Raw genomic sequence first — 20,724 nt, forward strand, 5'->3', positions numbered from 1 at the left:
AGGGCTTAGTCTGTCTGTCTGTCTGTCTGTCTGTACGTAATGCTTTTGCTCAAGTGTGCATGCGCTCCTGAGACAGGGTGACCATATGTCTGGGTTTCCCTGGAAGTGTCCTCTTTTTGAGCCCTCTGTTTGCCATTTGGGTGGGTTTTTTTAAATCTTCCCAGATGTCCAAGTTTTTCCTGTGCTCCACTGGTGGGAGCAGGGGGATGGCAACTGGAGGCATCAGGGAGCACAGATGTAGGTGCCAGCAGTTGCAGAGGCAAATGCAGACCCATGCAGTGCTGCCTGGTGCCCTTAATCACCTCCCGTTGCTTCCACCCCTGGAACACAGCAAAACGCAGGATATTTGGTCAGGGCAGGAGGAGCGGGGACTGCAGCTGCGAGAGGCCAGTGCGGGAGGGGTGGGTTGCCTGCCCCTCCTGCAGGGAAGAGGGGCAGTGGGGCAGTGGGGAACTCTGTGGCCAGGCTGGCAGCACAGGAGCCTGTTCTCTGAGGGGTTGAGCAGCTAGGACCCAGTTCCCTGGGGTGGGGGAAGCAGGGAAGGAGGAGATGGGCTGCAGCCAGGCGCTCACAGGGCAGTACAGCCCTAGCCCAGGGCAAGGGTGCCACAAACCTCCCCTCCTCTTCCTTCTAGCCCACGTTGGGGCCAGACATGCTCCACTGCTGCTTGCATGAATTGGAGCCACTGCATGCGTTGGGAGTGAGGGGTACCAGGGTGGGGACAGGGGACTGTGGGTTGGCAATGCGGGGGACACTGGCAGTGCCAGGGAGCTGTGGGTCAGGAGTGAGGGGCACAAGCAGGGAAGTGGGGGCGGGGAGGGGCATGCTGTGGGTAAAGAGTGAGGGACACCATCATGGCCCAGGGGGCAGGGTACTGCAGTTTGGTGAGTGAGGGGCACTGCCAGCGCCAGGGGGCTGTGTCAGGATTGAGGGGCACCAGCAGGGACAGGGAGTGGGGCGGCTGTGGGTCGGTAGTGAGGGGCACCAGATTTGGGACGGGGGACTGTGAGTTGGGAATGCAGGTCCCTGGCAGTACCAGTGGGCTGTGGGTCAGGAGTGAGGGGCACCATCATGGCCCAGGGGGCAGGGTACTGCAATTTGATGAGTGAGGGGCACAAGCAGGGCTGGGCTCAGTGGGTCAGCAGTGTGGGGCAGCAGCGTGGGGCAGCAGCAGGGCTAGGGGGCTGTGTCTTGGCAGTGAGGGGCAACAGAATGGGCAGGGGCATATATAATCTATAATATAATATATAATGTTATTTCTATATGTATTATTTAGCATATTATCAGTGATAACATACATGAAAATAAGTCAATATTTCTCTGTCAATATTTTTTTCTATTTATTAATTATCAAGTATGATCATTTACAGGAGAGAGGTGATGGAATAGGTAAGGGTGATGTTCATTTTAATTCCACATCAGTTCTAGTCAGGTACGTTTTTGTAAGAATATCCCTAACACCGTATTACATGAAAACAGGTGGATCCTGATGGCATTAAAGTGCTGCCTTTACCAGGCATCTGATCTGTGTTGTAACTCACGCTAATAATTCTTGGTATTTTACATGCAAGTGTTTGCTACTTGTGCTTCAGCTTTGGGCTCAGGGACCATCAGCAGAAACAAATGTTTGTATCCTGGAATGAGTAAAAGAATGTAGTATATTCAGAGACCTTGTAAATTATTTCATTTCTGAGAAAATTGGAATGCAACACTTCCTGATCCTGCTATGGTAGGGGGCTGTGGGACAAAAAGTTTCTTTAAGTACTCAAAAAAATCAGTTCAGTGTGCAGCAGCAGCCAAAAATGACAACCAAATGTTAGGCATCGTTAAGGGAATTGAAAACAAAACAGAGTACACCATCATGCCATTATACAAATCCATGGTGCTCCCACATCTGGAATACTGTGCGCAGTTCTTATCCTTACACCTCAAAAATGATGCAGTAGAATTAGAAAAGATACAGAGTAGGGCCACCAAAGTGATCAGGGGTCTTGAGCTGTTGCCATATAGGGAGAGACTAGAAACTGCTAGGGCTCTTCAGTTTGGAAAGGAGGGGCTGATGGGGGGATATATAGATGTCTGTAAAATCATAAAGGGTGTGGACCAAATGAACAGAGAACCGTTGTTCATTAGGTCCTGAAATACTAGAGCCTAGGGGGCACCCACTGAAATTAGTAGGTGACAAGTTTAAAATTAATAAGAGAAAGTAGTTTTTTTTGCAATGCCTAGTTTACTTGTGGAGTTCATTGCCACAGGAAGTGGTGGCAGAAGATAGCACAGCCAGGTTCAAAAAGGGACCGGATAAATTCATGGATGATTGAACTATTAAAGGCTATTAGATAGAATGATTGGAGATGTTTCCTCTGGCATCTCTAAACCAATAAATTGTGGATGCCAGGGTGGGTAGACATATCTGGTTCAATGCTTTACCTCTATAGCATCTACTTCTACCACTGTTGAATACTGGGCTGGATGGACCACTGGTCGGATCCAGTATGGCTATTCAAATGTTTTTATGTGAAGGACCCTCCCAAACTGAAGGGTGTGATTCTGAAAGTGAAGGATGAACTTCTGACATTGCACGGAACAGTGCTTATCCTGACTCATTTCTACTGCCTTTTCTTATCTTGGCTAGTACCTAAGCTAATGGCTACCCACTGGGACACTATTATGAGCAGGTACTTATAAATGAGGTGTCTGCAAATGTGTCACCAACACCATAAAGTATTTGCTTTCCTATCCCTCATTTGCATCCCTCCACTGGCTCCACTTTTCCATTGCATCAGACATAAGTTTCCTTTTACCTTCATAGCCCTGCATGGGATCTATGTGTGGTCACGGCCTGATCTCTGCAGCTGATTCCAGTGGGGAGAGTTCAACTGTGTTTGGCTGGTCAGTGAGTTACCCCGAATGCTTGATCTCCCCACTCAGGATTTGCCTGTGCCAGCACAGCATGCTTTCCAAACAGGCTGGACACAACCTTTGGAGACTTCCACACACAACCCCTGCAACACAAAGCTGCCCTTTGGGAGTGCTGAAGCATGTCTGTTTCCCACTGCCTACGGGTTACTAAAGTTATTGCCTTCAACCATTGCACTGCATCCTGATAGTGCACCTTGCAATGCTGTTGTGGGGCCATCACCACATCAGTGACTGACGCAGCTGTCAGCATGTGCAGGATGCGATGGAGGTGCCTCCATCCATCTGCTACTGTACAGCAAAGCACTGTAAAGGTGAACAAGGTATTCCTGGCACAGCCCATCCTATATCATCTTGTGATGCAATGTGGAATACCTCTGCCAGCTCACGTGTGAAGGAGGTGAAGAAGGGGGCTGAAGAGCCGGAGGACAGCGGCTTGATCTCAGAGGAGGTACAAGAGGGGTGTTCCCCTCTGGCTCACGTGTCTGTCCACTCTACATCTTGTTTCCGTGGAAGGAAAATCAGGATGTGGCTGGTCAGTGGGGTTTTCCTGTGGGTGTCAGCATTCCTGAGGGCAGGCAAAGTATCTTGCAATGGAAGACCAATATCCGAGTGAAAAATCTTTCTATGAGAACTTAAAAAGCTCAGCTGGGCAGCAAATGACTCCCTGTAACACAGCCTATGGCTCCTGTTACTTACAGAGAGGAAAATAGGGGCAAACTGTGCTCAGGCAGTGCAGAGCCAGGATAGCTGTAAAGGAACAGGCAGCCAGAGCCCATAAATGGCAAGTGCCTACGGCTGTACTAGCTGTGAAGCAATAGTGCAATAGTAGAGTAACCTGGGGAAGTGGCAAGAAACTTACTGCCCTCGGCTATCTGCAGGTGTGTCCTATAATGGTGTTGCTTACTGGCTTTCGGGTTATCCGATAGCAGCAGATCTAGTAGCAGTCTTGCCTTGTTTCCCACACAAGAGTGTCTTGTACTACTGCCAGGAGTCTGCTAGCACTGCAGGAGGTTTCTTGCTGCTTCCCCAGATGAACAACAAAGGGAAATGCAAGATCTCATCAAGGGATGGGAGGCCTTGTGAGACCAACCCGTGTGTGCCATAATAGAGAAATAGGTGATGTTATTGCAGTCAGGCCTGAGTGGGTTGGAAGCAGGTGTTGCCACTGCAGCAATTTTTTGGCTATATTACAGCGGTGACCTTCTTTCCTATTGATGAATTCCACGCATCTAAACACCCAGTGCAGATTATTTCACAGGGGTTATGTGCAGCAACAGGGAACAAGGTCTGCTAGCTGCTGAGGCCACAAAATCCTTTCAAGGTAGAGTTTATTTTGGTGCAGAAGACAGACATGAGCAAGTGAATGTCCTGATCATGACTATGTTATTCTTGAATGGCACAGCTGGGTTGGGCACTGAAGACCCTACTGCATAACAAAGAAATCCTGGAGGAAGGGAACTAAGGATTAGTGGGTTGAAAGTAGTCGCTATCAGAGAAGTAGTGAGCCTAGGGTGGCGTGGAGAGTAGGGGTGAGGGTTTGCTGACCATGGTAGATGGGGGTGGGGGAGGAAGGGGAAGGGGAAGGGGGCGGCATGGGTGAGAGGAAGGGAAGTCACACTTGCCTCTGCTGCTGCTCAGCATCAGCTTCATGGGCTCTAGTGGCAGTCTCATGGCCAGGCTTCCTGGGAGCAGATCCTGGTGATCTCTCTGCTCCTCAGTTCTAGGATACATACACATTGGGCTTTTTTACACATCACAAAATTGGCCTATAAAGCAGCTTAAATGCCCTTTTGCACTGCTTTAATGGCATTGCTGTTTGCACGTTTGGCGGTGTATTCCTCTTTAATGGTGTTGCTTTTTGCATGCTCGGTAGTGTACTCCGTGCTTTAAATGACTTGTTATGTAGAAAGATAAAACACCTCCGAGGTGTTTTAGTTTGCTACCTAACAAAGTGGAGCAGTGCGTGGGGCACTGGAAGCCGATGTGCTCGGGGCTTAACAGGCTTCCAGCATCCTGTGCCTTCTCTTGCCTTCTCCTGCTGCTCAGGGGCTGCGCAGCCCAGCAGCAGCCAGTGCAGGCAGGCTCCGCAAAAGAAGCAGCAGTGAGGAGCCTAATCTTGTTTTTTCCCCCTCCCCAGAGCCTGCCTGCCTGAACTGTGCAGGAGCCTGGTGCTACCCTCCGTGGCTGCATAGGGGTCGGTGCTTCCTTCCATGGCTCCCAGGGTCACCCAGGCTGGGTGCTAGCAGACGGGTGCTGCCTGGGGGGTGCCACTGCCACCGCGGATGGAAGCACCAGCTCCCACACAGCTGAGGAAGGAAGAACTGGGCCCCTGTGCAGCTCAGGAACCACTTGGCCTGCTGACAGCTCACCACCCCCACCCCCGGAGAGGCAGGTAAAAAGTGGGCCCCCACCCTTATGTATGTGCCACAGGGGTTTAATTCAGTTTAGTTCTCCTTAAATTGAAACAGTAGAAATGGGTTTTTAAAAACCCACGGTTTCAATTTAGGGAGAACTAAACTGAATTAAATCCCCATGGCATGTACAGGCACCCATTGGGAGTAGGGCTGTGCTGTGGCAAAGGCTCCTTGGGGGGCAGGGGGAGCACCAATGTGCTTTCCCCACTCGCCCCCCACCCCCAGACACACTGTTTGGTGCAGCACTGTGCTGCCCAGCTCCTGTGGCCAGGTGGGGGCAGTACAAGGTTTCCTGGTAAAAACTCCTGGACAGGGAGATGGGGCGAAGGTGGTGGGTTGGCTCTGGCACCTTCTCCTGGTTGTTGCCCACAGTAGGTGCCCCCTTAGTTGTGCTACTGGTCACCATAACTTCATTTGTGATTTAAGCTTGAGCTTGAAATTCACCTGCAGACAAATTGAAGCATCTGTAAAAGGGGAAAAAGGAGCAATTATTATAGCTGTGCCTGGTCACATGGCATCCAACAGCAACATTTGACTCGGCCAGATTTCTAAAATATGTTTCAGGTAATGTCCACGGCCACTCATTTATCTGTAATAAGACTCAGTAATACCCTGGGGTACTGGCCCATTCCCTACCAGTGTTACTTTTGTGCTATCTCAAATGAAGATTAGATGGGTAATCCTTATTTATGCAGAAGGTAGGATGGAGATATACTTTGTAGACTAACTAAATAGAGATGCATAAGCTTTCGTGAATCTGAGCTTAATCAAATGCTGTGAAAGGACAGGCTCACAGATTTGTAGACCAACTGGAGAGAGTCCAGAAGAGGGCAATGGAAATGATTAGGGGGCTGGGGTACATGACTACTGAGGAGAGGGTGAGAGAACTGGGTTTATTTAATCTGGAGAAGAAAAGAGTGAGGGGAGATTTTACAGCAGCCTTCAACTGAAGGTTGGTTCCAGAGAGGATGGAGCTGGGCTGTTCTTAGTGGTGGCAGACGACACAACAAGGAGCAATGGGCTCAAGTTGCAGCAAGGGAAGTTTAGGTTGGATACTAAGAACTTTCTCATGAGAAGGGTAGTAAAACACTGGAACCGGTTACCCAGAGAGGTTGTGGGATCTCTATCCTTGGAGGTTAAGACCTGGCTAGACAAAGCCTTGGCTGCAATGATCTAGTTGGGGATGGTCCTGCTTTGAGCAGGGAGTTGCACTAGATGACCTCCAGAGCTCTTCCAACCCTCACTTTCTATGATCCTATGAGTCCTTATTTATGCCTTTCTCTACAGCAATCTTTGATCATCATTTTCACAGTGTTATCAAGGATCAAGAGAGATGGTGATGAAGTTACAGTTAAGACAATGTATACTGCAGCCCTTTTATTTGCAGTGCATACAGTACTCTTCCTCTCTCCCCCATAACCATATCCTTTGAAATCTCTTATTCTTATAGAATACAGACTTTCTGTATTCTACGATTAATTCTGTGATTAATTGTGCACAAGTCAGTCAGTCCCATTGTGGACCTGCAGCCCGCTTTCCCCAAATCTCACACCATGAAGGTTGGCAATCACCGAGTATGAATACGTGAAGCCAGTGTGTACCTGATGGAAAAAGCCTTCTCAGCGTTGTGAAAAATATTTTATAATATAGAAATACGATCACTAGAAAGAAGTCTTTGTGTGTGGGGTTTTTAAAAAAATGACAGTGGGAAGAGCCAGCCAAAGTCAGAGCGGCAGGTGATAGACATCTTGAGAAGGCTGCATATTTTGCATGAATAGGGTTTTTTATTCTCTAAAAAGAAAATTGGAGACCTTGAGGTTTGTTACTTTCAATCCATCAGGATTTCTTTTCCTATCTCCAAACACAGCAACGCACTCCTTCCTTTAGGGTTTTTCAGCCATGTCTTCCAACAGGCTTCTGCATGAAGAGGTACTGTAATGAGGACTGCTGCTTGAAAGCTTTCCAGAGATTGCTGACTGGGCATCAAGTCCAGTCCCATGGGGTGTGCCAGGTAGGTGGGGCACCATGTGGAGAGCCTGTTCCTTTCCTATTCACTTTTTCCAATGAGTCAGTAATGCAAACTGCAAAAACATCCCTGAACCACAGAGTCAGGCTCCTTTCTGCTTGTTTTCTGTCCTCAGGATGCTTTCCCTCTCGCCTGCCCAGTGGCAGGAAGGTGCTGTTAGCCCTACCTGAGCTGTGGCCTAGTGATTTGGTTGGTGTCATGTAAGAAGGAAGTGACCCTAAAACTTGGGTTCTCCAGGTCTCCTCTTTCCTGCCTCTCGCTGCCAGGCTGCCGGGCAGAAGTGCAACATACTCAGCTACCAGCATCAAAGAGTTGCTAGTTGTAGTTTTGGTTGTGTGTTTTGGTTTTGCGGGATTTGGTGAGGCAAAGCAGAATGTCCTTGGGTGACTTAGATACCAAAGACTGTGCGCCACTTGTAGGCAGAGGTGGAACAAACTGTTTTTGCACCTTGTGGCAGCAGGCCTGGCAGTGGGGCTGCCAATTTTGTGCCCTCCCAGTAGGGCTCCTAATCTTGTGTGCTTTCTAAGTTGGTGCCTTGGGGCTTGTGCTCTGGTCACCTACCTCTAGATATACTGCTGCGTACAGAAGCAGTAGAACATAGAGTTCTATCTCCAGAGTCTCTATACACCAATGCACATCTACATCATGAGATTGAACAAAGCATATCAAAACAAAGACAGTGAATTTTTAAGACAGTTAATATTGGAGCCAACATTTTTTAAATGTTCTACAAAGAAGAAAAACCTGGTTGTCTGGCATTTTGACTAGGGTGGCAACAAAGCATTTCTGTTGCTCTTTTGCCCAAGTCCATTTTTAAAAATGCCTTTCTAAACATTTGTGGGCTTATAACATTTTATATTAGTATTCTCCTGTTCTAGAACGATAATATTTCCTCAGGTATTATTTTTGTTTTCCCTTTTTTGGCATCCCAGATATATATAGCTATATCGATATATAATCTATTCTCAGGTTTTCATGCTTTTTCTCATTTTGGGGTTAGCTGCAAATGCTATATAAATACTATATCACTTTACCTACCTAAGTGGCTAAGAACTCTTGGCTGAGAAGTTTCTAGTCAAGATTGGAATCTAACTGGTACAGCATGAAGCTCATCCCAATCTCTGCTAGTCCTGGATACATTAATTAGGGATGCTTTGAAGGATGCCGTGGTTATGTGATGTTTTTGAATAATGTGGCCTTGACTGAAGAAAGAGTGACTTGAACAGATGGTGACACATTCAGGAAATGTGTGTTTTTTGTTTGTTTTTTTTAAATTCCTGGCATGCATTTGCTTTGCACCTCCAGTATGGCATTCTGAAGCACTTCCCATGCTGTCTGCAAGTTCCTCACATCCTTAAAAGCTAGTTAGACAGAAGTTAAAAGGGGCCTCTAAACTAAATTTAGTTTAGGGAGTTTTGCTCCCTCCCATCTTCACTGTGGAAGAAGTTAGGAAAATTCTGTTATCAGATCCACTCCTCTCTAGGGACAAATCAGTGGAGCTGACCCAAATTGAGGTTTCAGTAGGTGAGTTTGTAGAGGAAATTGATAAACTGAACAGTAACACATTACTAGGGCCTGATGACATTTACTTTAGGGTCCTGAAGAAGCTCAGATTGGGAATTGCTGACCTCCTAACTGTAGTAGTATGCAACCTATCATTAAAAGTAGCCTTGGTACCAAATGACTCGAGGGTTGCCAATGTGATGCGCATAAAGGATGTAGAGGGGAGGCACGGAACTACTGGCCAGTAAGCCTGACATCTGTTCTTGGAAACCTGGTAGAAACAACAATTAAGAAAGGAATTGTTCAGCACATGGATGGACCTGGCTTGCTGGGAGGCATAAACATGGCTTTGTCAAAGGGAAACCATGCCTTGCCGACCTACTAGAGTTCTTTGAGGCTATTGATAAGTAGGTGGATTGGGGCGATCTAGTTGCCCCTATCTTAAATTAATTAGGTAGTCATGGCATTACAGATGGTACTATAGGGAATGTCCACTTATGGTTTAGAAATTGGCTCAAAGACAGAAAGCAAAGAATGGGTTTAAATGGTCAGTTTTCAGGATGGAAAGAAGTAAACAGCAGGGTCCCCCAAGGATCTGTGCTGGGACCAGTGCTGTTTTAACATATAGATCAGGGGTAGGCAATTATTTCAGCTGGAGGGCTACTTACCGACTTTTGGCAAGCTGTTGAGGGCTGCAAGGGTAGCCCCTCTCCCTGGTTGGCATCTTGGGACCAGAAGTCCTGCCCCCTAACCCCTGACTTTTGCCATCAGAAGTCCCACCCCTTGGCCCCTGGAAATACTCCTTTCAGCAAGGGGGGTTTGCCATCTCAGAACTAGAAAAAATACCAAATTATATTCTAAAAATCAAACATCTACTACAACATGCATTAATTTGATTTCAAAAAATAATTTTGTCCTGATTTACATGTGTTTGTTTAATATACAATAGAGGTGATTGTATAATAGCTTAAAATTAAGTCTTACTCTTATATATTGTGGGGGTAGAGGCATGGGGGGTGGGTATAGGTTTGTGGGGGGCTGTGGGTGTGTGGGTATGTGGGGTATAGGGGAGGGTGTGGATGTGTGTGTGGGGTTTGTAGAGGGGTGGATAGGCATGGGGGTGTGGGTGCATGTGTGTGTGGGGTGGGGGAACATGTGAGTGTGTGTGGATACATGGGGTATGGGTGAGTATGGGGTTTATGGGGGGCTGTGAGTGTGTGGGGGTGTGTGGCTGGGGAGGGTTGTGGCATGTATGGAAGGGGAGGGGTTGCCCACAGAGCCCCTGCCAGCGCTTCTGCAATCCTGGGCTCCACGCTCCTGCCACTCTTGGCCCTAGGGCACTGGTGCAGGCCCTCTGCTCCCACTTGCTGCCACTCCCCCTCGCAGAACCCAGCAGGAGCCAGCCCAGAATTGCAGGGGCCAGGCTGGCTCCTGCTGAGTCCTGTGGTCCCAGCTGGGAACCACATGGTGCTGAAGCAGCAGGTGGAGAGGAGTGGTGGTGGCCAGGAAAGAGGGGAAATGGCAGCAGCAGGTGAGGTGAGGGGGTGAGTGGCAGTGACAGCTGGGCAGGAGTGCAGGGCCCATGCCAGTGCACCAGCCCCAGCACTGGTGAGGGCCCAGAGTGGGGGGGCGAGACCGTGGGGCCTGGGCCAGCAGGGGCTCTATGGAGCTGAGCTGGGTTGTGCCAGCAGGGAAAGTGGGGAGCTGGCTCGGCTCCATAGAGCCCCTGCCAGTCTGGGCCCTGCACTCCTGCTGCCCTGCTATGGGCCCCTGCCAGCCCTGGCCCTGGGGCACTGGCACAGGCCCTGTGCTCCTGCCCAGCTGTTGCTGCACTCCCATGAGCCCCACCCCTGCCACCTGTCACCACCATTTCCCTGCTTTCCTGCCTGCTGCAACCGCCACTCCAGCACCACGTGGTTCCCAGCTGCAGCACCAGGACTGCAGGACTCAGCAGGAGCTGGCCCAGCCTGGCTTGGCCCTGAGGACTGGGGCGATCACCTGTGGTCCTCACTTGCCTTCCCCCCCCTTATCTGAATTTCCTTCTCCAGCAGAGGGAGGCAGGAACAGCCCCAGGCCAGAAGCCTCTGCTAGGCAGGGGTGGGGCAGGGCGGGTCTTGCTGCTGCAGCTGCTGGGTCCTGCCACTGGCTCCCCTTCTGTTCCTGGTGCCTTGTCATCTTTGACAGGCAGCCAGGGTCAGATAAATATTAATTTTCTAAATATTTTAGAGGCCCTGTGGGCCAGATAGAATAGCCTGGTGGGCTGGATGCAGCCCATGGGCTGTATTTTCCCACCCCGATACAGATGATCTGGAAAAGAGTGTGAATAGTGAGGTAACCAAATTTGCAAATGACAAAATTATTCTAAGTAAAGACCAAGGTGGATTGTTAAGAACTGTAGAAGGATCTGGCAACATTGAGCAAATGGGCAGCTAAATGGTAAATGAAACTCAAAGCAGATGAGTGTAAAGTGATGCACCTGGGCAAAAATAACCTAAACTATGCCTACACTATAATGGGCTAAAAGGCCTCTGAATCAGAACTTCCTGGACCTTATATATTGGAGGCTGCAAGTGAGAGAGAAACAGTGGGGGTGGGGGGTAGAGAGAATGGAGTATGTCACATGTATTTTCAGGAAACTGCAAAAGCACTTGTGACACTGGCTGACTCGCGCATACCCTCTGTGTGGAAGTCCAGCTACACAGTCCATTGTACAAAAAAATGGAGAGATAGATAAGGAAAAAATAAAAGAGGGATGGATGAGATGGATTTGTGGGGTTAGCAAGAAAGATCATATAAAAATGAAGAGGTGTGGCAGCAGGCAAAGATGGCATCAGTAGAGAAAAACAGATTGACGTGATTGGGGCATGTGGCCAGATGGCCTGAGGATGATATGGGAAAGAAAGGGGGAATTATGCTTGCAAGAAGATCTTTAGAAGGGAGGGAGTGATAATACTTGCCTGCTTTAACAGATAGAGATGAAATATGCTCTATTAAAGTTTGGTTATAATGCTAATTAATTATATTTAGGCTTGGCAGAATTAATTTTTTTTTTTTTTTATAATTTTGATAGATAATATCAATGTTATTTTTAAGCATTTGTTTAGATTTTTATTGATTCAAATTTTCAGGATTGCATGACACGGGGTGGGGGGGGCAGACAATTTTTTTTTATGACAGTGCAGTTTAACCACCCACTGAGACAAATGTCATTAATGTAGGGTTGCTGCCAGCTCACCAGCAGAGCTGCCATCAGTCTTGGCTCTGCTCAATGGTCAGTCCCTTTTCCACATTGTCACTTCTTCTTCCTTTGTTTTCTGTCCCCTGGGGTTTCTGGGAGCTGAAGTCCAAACTACAGTCAGCACGGTTCTGTAGGAGTGCTCTCTATGTCATCACACACTCCATCAGCCATTATTTTTCTTACATCTCCTTTCTATAAATTTTGATTATTACCGATGAACATATTTTTTCATTGGTTTGTAAGCGTGAGGTGAAATCAATGTTTACTGATGTTTACCAATAAAAATCGAATCCTGCCAAGCCTAACAATATTGGAAATATATATTGGACCAGACAAGTTCTATATTTTAAACAAATAGAGCACATCACCATGTGCAGGGCTGTGTGCTTGCAGTGGCAAAAAAGCAGCATGAATTTGTGACTCTACTTTTTGCCACTGCATATACCCCTGCGCATGGGCTTTCTGGGGCAAAATGCCCTGCTTCAGGGAAGCTGATGTTTCCCCAATCCTGCCAGGTCTGGAGGAGCTGGAGTGAAACTAAAGGAGGGGAGATATTCTAGTTGGCAGCCAGAGTGCCTCCTTGGAGGCCCCAGCCTCTAGTTGATCCGACGCACACTCCTGGAGTGTGCGCTGCACCACTTTTGTGCGTGTGTGTTGATACTGGGAGATCCCAGTATAAAATTTTGGTGTCACGCTGCAAATTTGCAGTGCGGTGAACGGTTGCACATGTGCTGCATGCGGTTTGTGGCACTTTAAGCAGCTTTGAGGTGCTGCAGACTGCACATGTGTGCTCATCTGGACATGCCCATAGAGTACAAATCAATAAATATAAACTTGATCTATAGTGGTAATGAATACTTGTCTTATCTGTAGTCTAGTTCTACTGTCTCTCCCCCTGCTTTTATCTGCCCTGTCCTGCAACCCCCCTTCTCCCCCCCCCCCCCCCAAAAAAAAAAAAAAAAAAAAAAAGGCACTGCTTTCTTGTGTCTTGGGCTGAAATTCACACCTGAGCAAAGGACTAGGAAGAGGTTTATGCACCAGGTCTATTTTGAGAGCTTAATAGAAACTTAGGTCTGAACAACACACCAGTAATGCATTCATTTAAATAAACATTTATTTAAACTTGTTCAATTTGGTGGGTACCATTCTTTTAGTTTAAACCTGCTTTACAAGCTAATATAAATGAGAAATGTCTTGGCACTGACTCCCTACTGTTAAACAACAGCTTATCTACACCAGCTTAATTAGGTCACGCAACCACAGTTCCAGGCGAAAATCAGGAGTGCTGACCTCCAAAGCTTACTTTATGTCACTAGACATGACTTCCTTCCCAGAGCTAACAAGATAATGCAAAGATCCTAATCTGCCAGTCTTTTCTGATGACCCACTAGATGCTACCTCCCGCCTGACAGCAAGAGATAAAATCCACAGGTTGTAACTTTACCTGAATATCATCTCTGGGTGTGTCTACATGAGATGCCTTAATATGCAGTGGACTGTTCTACTGAGCATTAGCACGTCACGACAAAACTGTTCACTTTTGCTACTCCGCATTAGCGCATCTACTATACCTTTAGTACCTCATTAGAGGTACTAAACTTAATGTGCAACAGCAAAGGTGCGTTAATGAATGGGTAGATGAACCCTCTGAGCTTTACTCTCCTAGAACTAGGACCACATTCCAAGATCTGTAAACAACAAGTCAGTCACTCCTCCGCTCAACCCTTAATTTAATGGTCAGTCCTACCCATCATTTTGAGTACGGCTCCTTTGACCTCCTTGTTCCTCAGGCTGTAGATAAGAGGATTCAGGAGGGCAGACACCACATTGTAAAAGAGGGAGAACTTTTTGTCCCGCTCAGGTGAGTAGCTGGAGGCTGGGCGCATGTACATGAACATGGCAGCACCGTAGAAGAGAGTGACAACGGTGATGTGTGAGGTGCAGGTGGAGAATGCTTTGATCTTCCCCTCAGCTGAGCTTATCCTCAGGATGGCTGCTAGGATGAATGCATAGGAGATCAGGATCAAAGAGAGTGGGGTCATGAGTAGTATCACGCCTAATACAAAATCTACCAGTTCATTGACCTGTATGTCTGCACAGGCCAGCTCCAAAATGGCTGGCACCTCACAAAAGAAGTGATTGATTTCATTTGGGCCGCAGTAGGGCAGGTGCATGGTGAAGCCTGTGTGCATCATGGCAAAGAAGAAGCCGCATGCCCAGGAGCTTGTGGCCATCTTGACACAGACTGACCCGTTCATGATGATGGTATAGTGCAAAGGGTGGCAAATAGCCACATACCGGTCGTAGGCCATTACAGCATAGAGGATACACTCAGTTATCCCCAGAGAGAGGAAGATGTACATCTGGGCAACACAGCAGCCATAGGAAATGCTCTTCTTTGTGGAGAGGAGGTGGACCAGCATCTGGGGTACAGTGGTGGTGGTGTAGCTGATATCTAGGAAGGAGAGGTTGGCCAGGAAGAAGTACATGGGTGTGTGGAGACGGGAGTCAGACCCAACAAGGGTGATGAGGAGGCTGTTCCCAAAGAGAGTCACCAGGTAGATGGTTAGGAAGAGCAGAAAGAGCAGCAGCTGGGTCTTGGGCTGGCTGGAGAACCCCAGCAGGATGAACTCCGACACCGAGGTGCTGTTCCCCCAGAGAGATTCCGCATCGTGTTTCACCTGAGAATGAGAGGGAGTTGGGGGAGAGACAATAACACTGAAAGAGATAAAACACAAAGTGTGGAGTTCTGTTACCCTTTGATACCTAAACGTCTCTTTGCTAGCTGTGTGAATGGCCTTCCTAATTGCCCCTCTACTCTGCATTGCTTGTGCAGTGTGGACACATATGTAAACTGAGAATGCACAGGAGGCCAAACAGGTATGTGGCTACACCCAAATCCTGCCCCGGGTGTGTAAGTCATGAATTTGTAGCTGGACACAAATCCTTGGCAGGGAAGAGAGAAAAAGGGCCCTCCCACATTTGACCTCTAGTAGCACTTGCTCAAGAAGCAGGGGATGCAGTATCTAGGTCCTCTTCATGCAGAAAAGTTTTGAAACTGCATTTCTCTGACTTCCCAGCACAGTGTGCTCAGAACCAGACCACAAGTTAAGCAGAACCTAGTTACTTCTCCTGGGTTTCTCTTGAAGCTGACTTCCTGAACAGCTGAGAGAGATGTGGGGCTATAGGGAAAGCAGCAAGCCAGATGGTGTGTGGCTCAGTGAGATGGCCTTTCTCCTAAAAGGGAGCAGCCGCTATGTGCTGGCATGGAAGCTTGCTTTCAATGAAGTGGAATGAAGCTTTTCCACTGCTTTCCATCCTTTTTTTCCAGTGACTATTAAGTTACAAAAGGCAGTGGCTCAAATAAAAGACAAAGGATGGAAAGGGGACTGGGTGATGTGTTGTGCTGTGCTGTGGTTGGTAGAGCATTGGGCTGGGATACTGAAGAATGGCCAGTTCAGACCTCCTCTGATGGATGGGGTACAGAGCACAGGTCCCCCAGCTACTGAGCACATACATTGACCGCTTATCTCTTGGAGCTGAATGGGCTTCTTTTTGTGTTTTGGGGGGGGGGGGGGGTGGGGCTTTTACCACTCTCTGCATATAGATAGTTGCGTAGCTGCCTGGCCAGTGCATGGCTAACTTAACATGCTCAGTTCACATGCATACCCTTACATGTTCATGCTACAGGGGTAACAGAATTGCATACTGTGCCTAAGTGCCAGGAAGACCACTTATATTTCTGGGTATGTGCCATTTAAGCATGCAAACTGTAACAGATTTACACCAAAAGAGGCAACAGCCCTTATCGAGGTAGACACTGTTATGGCCCTTTACAAGTACCTGTGTAGGTCTCACTCCACAGTGAGTCTTAGCTTCACAACACCCCATTAAGATCAGGAGGTCCTCTCTCCATTTCACTGGCAGGGAACTGAGGCACAAGGTACATGAAGTGATTTATCTGAGGATCACACTGCCTTTAAGGCTATTCTTCCTTTTACTACCTAAGATCAGGACCCCAGTATGTCAGCTGAAAAACACACACATGAGTGTCTGTCCCCTTTTCCAAAGGGCTTGCTGTCTAGACTGACAAGACTGCAAGGGGAAAGAGAGGGAGCGACTCAATCAAATATATACATCAGGTCACTGGCTGAGCTGGGACCAGAACCCTGCTCTTCCAAGTCTTCCCTTAGTTGCCCCTCTGCCAAAACATGCTGCATTCATCACTTGCAAATTCAGATTGTGGGGCTGGATCCAGATGTGAATTATTCTATGATTTTGGAGGTTAGCAGGTCCCAGGCTCTTACTCGCTCCCTGCACTGCTTACATAATATGATGGATGCCAAGACTGGTGGTCACACACATTGACATAAAGATATATTGACCGTAAAACAGAGAGAGAATGGCAGACAAAAAAGTCTAGCATGGTCATCCATGCCTTCTTTGGAGACTAAATTTCAAGGTATAATTAAGAAGCTTGAGGCTATCTGGCCAGCATTTTTTTCCTAGAGTGATCTGAGAAATTATTTGTGATGAATTTATTTAATTTTTAATGTTCCCCATTTTTTTTCTTTTTCCTCAGAAGCTGAAACTCAGACTCCAGTTCATTTTTATATTAACACCCCCCCATACAAACAACTTCCAAGCCCCACTCCTGACTCTTTTTTTGTTTCTCTTTTCATATTAACATTCAGACCCAACACCTGTCAGTTCAGCATTTTCATCACATCAAATTTGGTTATAAAAATCACTTACCTTCATTCTATTCCTACATGTGAAAGAACAGGATATTGCTTTCAGCCCAAAAATGTATGACCTAGATCTATTTGTCAAAGGCCCTTGTACATTAATCCTTTAGGAAAAGTGTCATATCGTTGTCATGTATTTCTAAGACTTTTTTTTTTGCTTGTGTATGACACTTTCTGGATACTGAGGACACCAAGCAGGGGAAAAAAATCTATCAATGCACACACAAGTAATCTAAATTTGATGGAAAGGAGTTACTACCTTCACTATTCTAGGGAATATTAATTTAAATTGTTATATTTTTTTCAGTTTTTCAGCTAATCAGATTACAAAAAACAATGGGATGCTTGCTAAGTACAGGTTTGGTCATCTGTGTGTGTAACTTGTTATAGTTGTAAACTGATTCTGGATTATTTGAAATATTTGCTGCTCATCCAGTGCTGTGAATGCAATTCAAAGTACTAAATAAAAAAAGTGAAATGTGGTGCCCATAAGTAACTGCAGCAAGTGAGAAAAATATTCATGTAATAAAATGAGGGGAAGCAACCTATGGAAAGAATAGGGGTTTTCAGTGATGCACTCCCTTTCCATTGGTCCTTGTGTAAGTTGAAAATATCCCTGAGACCCAATCACAAAAAAGGTTTTAGTGATTTCATAATTGCCTTTCAGTACCAAAAGTAATTTTTTTTGGTAATGAACTCACCTAAGGCAAAAACAGCTTGTTATTTATTAGGCCTCTCTGGATTTCTATTCCCCAGCTAACCAGTATAGAAAGTTGTTTCCAGAGCCCTCTCGCAAACAACCTTACAGCACCATTAAGGTATTTACTTTCATGATTCCCCCATGATTCCCCCCACCCCACTTCAGAAAGGATGTGGACAAATTGGAGAGAGCCTAGCAGAGGGCAGTGAAAATAATTAGCGGGGCATATGGCTTCTAAGGAGAGGCTGAGGGAACTGGGCTTATTTAGCCTGGAGAAGAGAAGACTGAGGGGGGAATTAATTAATAGTAGTCTCCAACTCCTTGAAAGGTGGTTACGAAGAAGATGGAGCTAGACTAGACTGGGTCTAAATCTCTAGTGGCAGCAGATGACAGAACAAGGAGCAGTGGTAACTGTTTTATGGTGCAAACATCTGCACATTCCAGCAGCAAAACACATGCTGAATGTGCTCATCTCATCTCCAGTAAAGCACTGGAACAGGTTACCCAGAGAGGCTGTGGGATCTCCATATTCAGGGGTTTTTAAGACCCAGATAGACAAAGCCTTGGCTGAAATGGTCCTGCTTTGAGTAGGGGGTTTCAGACATACCTTCCAACCCTAATTTTCTATGATTCTAGTCTTCTTTTGTATAGCTCATGTAGATACAGAACAGCAACTATAATTTTACATTTAGGTGACTGAGCCAGACAATTGTGTCAGGAGAAGTAGAGTGTCGCTCTATGATACCTCCTTCATATCTGTAGATTGGGCATTGAGCTGTTATATGTTCCATGGTCTGTTCTGGGTGACCACAGTTGCACACTGGAGAGTTTTTAATTTTCCATTTGTGCATCAAGTATCTGCATCTCCCATGGTTTGTGTAGATATGGTTTAGAGTTGCCCATGAGTGTCAAGAGAGATCAAAGCCAGGGACCTTCTGCATTGGATCTATCACAAGATGTTTATTTGGGACTTCCTGTGAACTCCATTTGGTTTTTCATCGGGATTGAAGTCATACAGTTAAAGTCCCTATGACGCTATAATGGGTCTTATACCAGGCAAGGAGAGTAAGACATGGTTGTTCTAAACTAAAAGCAAGTTTATTGAACCCTAACAGATACACTTCTAATTCAAACTGATGTAGCAGTTTAAACATTTTAGCTTTGTAGCTAGTCAAAACAGATGCTTACCACCCCAAAAAGTGGCAAACGCAACTTACTGATTGATCAGGCCATGAAGTCTTGTCCGGGGCTCTTGGCTCCCACGTCTGATATCAAGACAGGCTCTTGGATCAGTGACAAGATCTCTTCAGGCTTTCTTCAGGAGTGTTCAGAAGGGTACACTCTCTCACTGCTCGTTATATACCATATAGCTTGCATTTCTTAATACATAAGATTAAGCCTTCCTCCTAATGCCTATTAATAATCTTGTTTCTGTTTGCCAGATATGGTTACCTTTAACTGGAAGTTTCCATTCTGAGGCAGTTTTTTCATTCTTAGGTGGGGGTAGGTTTTGCTCTGACTGTTCCTCTTTTGCCCAGGTTATATTTATTCAATTTAGTTAGCCAACTTCCTGATTCGTTTTAGGTGAGGGACAGTATTTTTCCAGCTGCTCCTTTTACTGGGTGCAGGTCTTGACCACAATTCAAGCTAAGCATGCAGCTTGAGCTGAGCACAAAGGGCAAACCCAGGTCTGAAGGCCTCTGGGTCTCAACACTCAGCACTTATGGAAACTACTGCTCCATTCACCTCTTTCAGACTGAGGTCAGGTCACATTTTTGCTAGTGTAGCTATATTGGCTGGGGATGCTAAATGATCATAGGCATAATCCCTGGTGAGGACACAGGGATGCTTCCAGAAGAGGCCTTTACCAGCTTTTACTTAAGTTGTCCAGGGACATTGTGTAGGCACTCTGGTAATAAAGCCTCTTCTGTCAGTATATGCTCTGTTTCATAGTTGGTGGGGTTGGAAGGGACATGAGCAGATCGTCAAGTCTGACCCCCTGCTGTGGGCAGGGAAGGATGCTGGGGTCAAATGACCCCGGCAAGGTGTCTATCTCGCTTCCTTTTAAAGACTCCCAGGGTAGGAGCTAGCACCACTTCCCTTGGAAGTTGGTTCCAGATCCTAGCCACCCTGACAGTGAAGTAGTGCCTCCTGATGTCTAGCCTGAATCTATTCTCTGTCAATTTATGGCCGCTATTCCTTGTTACTCCTTGTAGTGCTCGGGGGAACAGGGCCTCTCCCATCCCCCTTGACCAGTTCGTAGACGGCCACCAGATCCCCGCTCAGCCGTCTCTTGTGGAGGCTGAACAGGTTCAGGTCCCGTCGCCTCTCCTCATAGGGCCTGTCCTGCTGTCCCTCGATCATGCAGGTGGCCCTCCTCTGGACCCTCTCCATGTTGTCCACATCCCTCCTGAAGTGCAGCACCCAGAACTGGACGCAGTACTCCAACTGCGGCCTGACCAGTGTCACATAGAGGGGGAGGATCACCTCCTTGGACCTGCTCGTGATGCATCTGTGGATGCATGACAAGGTGCTGTTAGCCTTCCTGACTGCATCCCCACATTGGTGACTCACGTTCATCTTGTAAATCGATAATGACTCCAAAATCCTTTTCTGTGCTGACGAGAAGGGAGTTCCCCAGCCTGTAGGTATGCTGCTGGTTCTTCCCCCCCAGGTGCAGCACCTTGCACTTGTCAGTGTTGAAACCCATCCTGTTCTCATCCGCCCACCCCTGTAACCTGTCCAGATCCAATTGCAGCCTGTTCCTCTCTTCTAGCATGCCCACTTCTCTGCACATCTTAGTGTCATCTGTGAATCTGGACAAGGTGCTTTTCACCCCCTTGTCCAAGTCACCGATGAAGACGTTGAACAGTGCGGGCCCGAGGACTGAGTCCTGGGGACCCCACTGCCCACATCCCTCCAGGTCGAAAATGACCCATCCACCCTCATTCTCTGGGTGCGGCCCTCTAGCCAATTAGTAACCCGTCTGACTGTGTAGGCATTGACACCACAATCTCCAAATTTTTTAACGAGAATGGGGTGAGAGACAGTGTCAAAGGCCTTCCTAAAATCCAGAAAGACTACGTCCACTGTGACACCTGTGTCTAAGGATTTTGTGACGTGGTCATAGAAGGCCACCAGGTTGGTCTGACAGGACCTGCCTCTAATCGACA

At 47.0% G+C, this 20,724-nt stretch overlaps 1 protein-coding gene across 1 annotated transcript in view; it reads right to left on the bottom strand.

Moving 5' to 3' along the window:
• Nucleotides 1-13,833: 13,833 nt before the first annotated feature.
• LOC102384648 (olfactory receptor 2G3-like) overlaps nucleotides 13,834-20,724 on the bottom strand; it is an 8,740-nt gene continuing 1,849 nt past the window's right edge. The window contains exon 3 of the mRNA XM_014526448.1: nucleotides 13,834-14,784. Coding sequence (XP_014381934.1) covers nucleotides 13,834-14,784 — 951 coding nt within the window. The remainder of the gene's footprint in view (nucleotides 14,785-20,724) is intronic.

The sequence above is a fragment of the Alligator sinensis genome, unplaced genomic scaffold (genome assembly GCF_000455745.1).
Source record: "Alligator sinensis unplaced genomic scaffold, ASM45574v1 scaffold1307_1, whole genome shotgun sequence".
NCBI lineage: Eukaryota > Metazoa > Chordata > Crocodylia > Alligatoridae > Alligator > Alligator sinensis.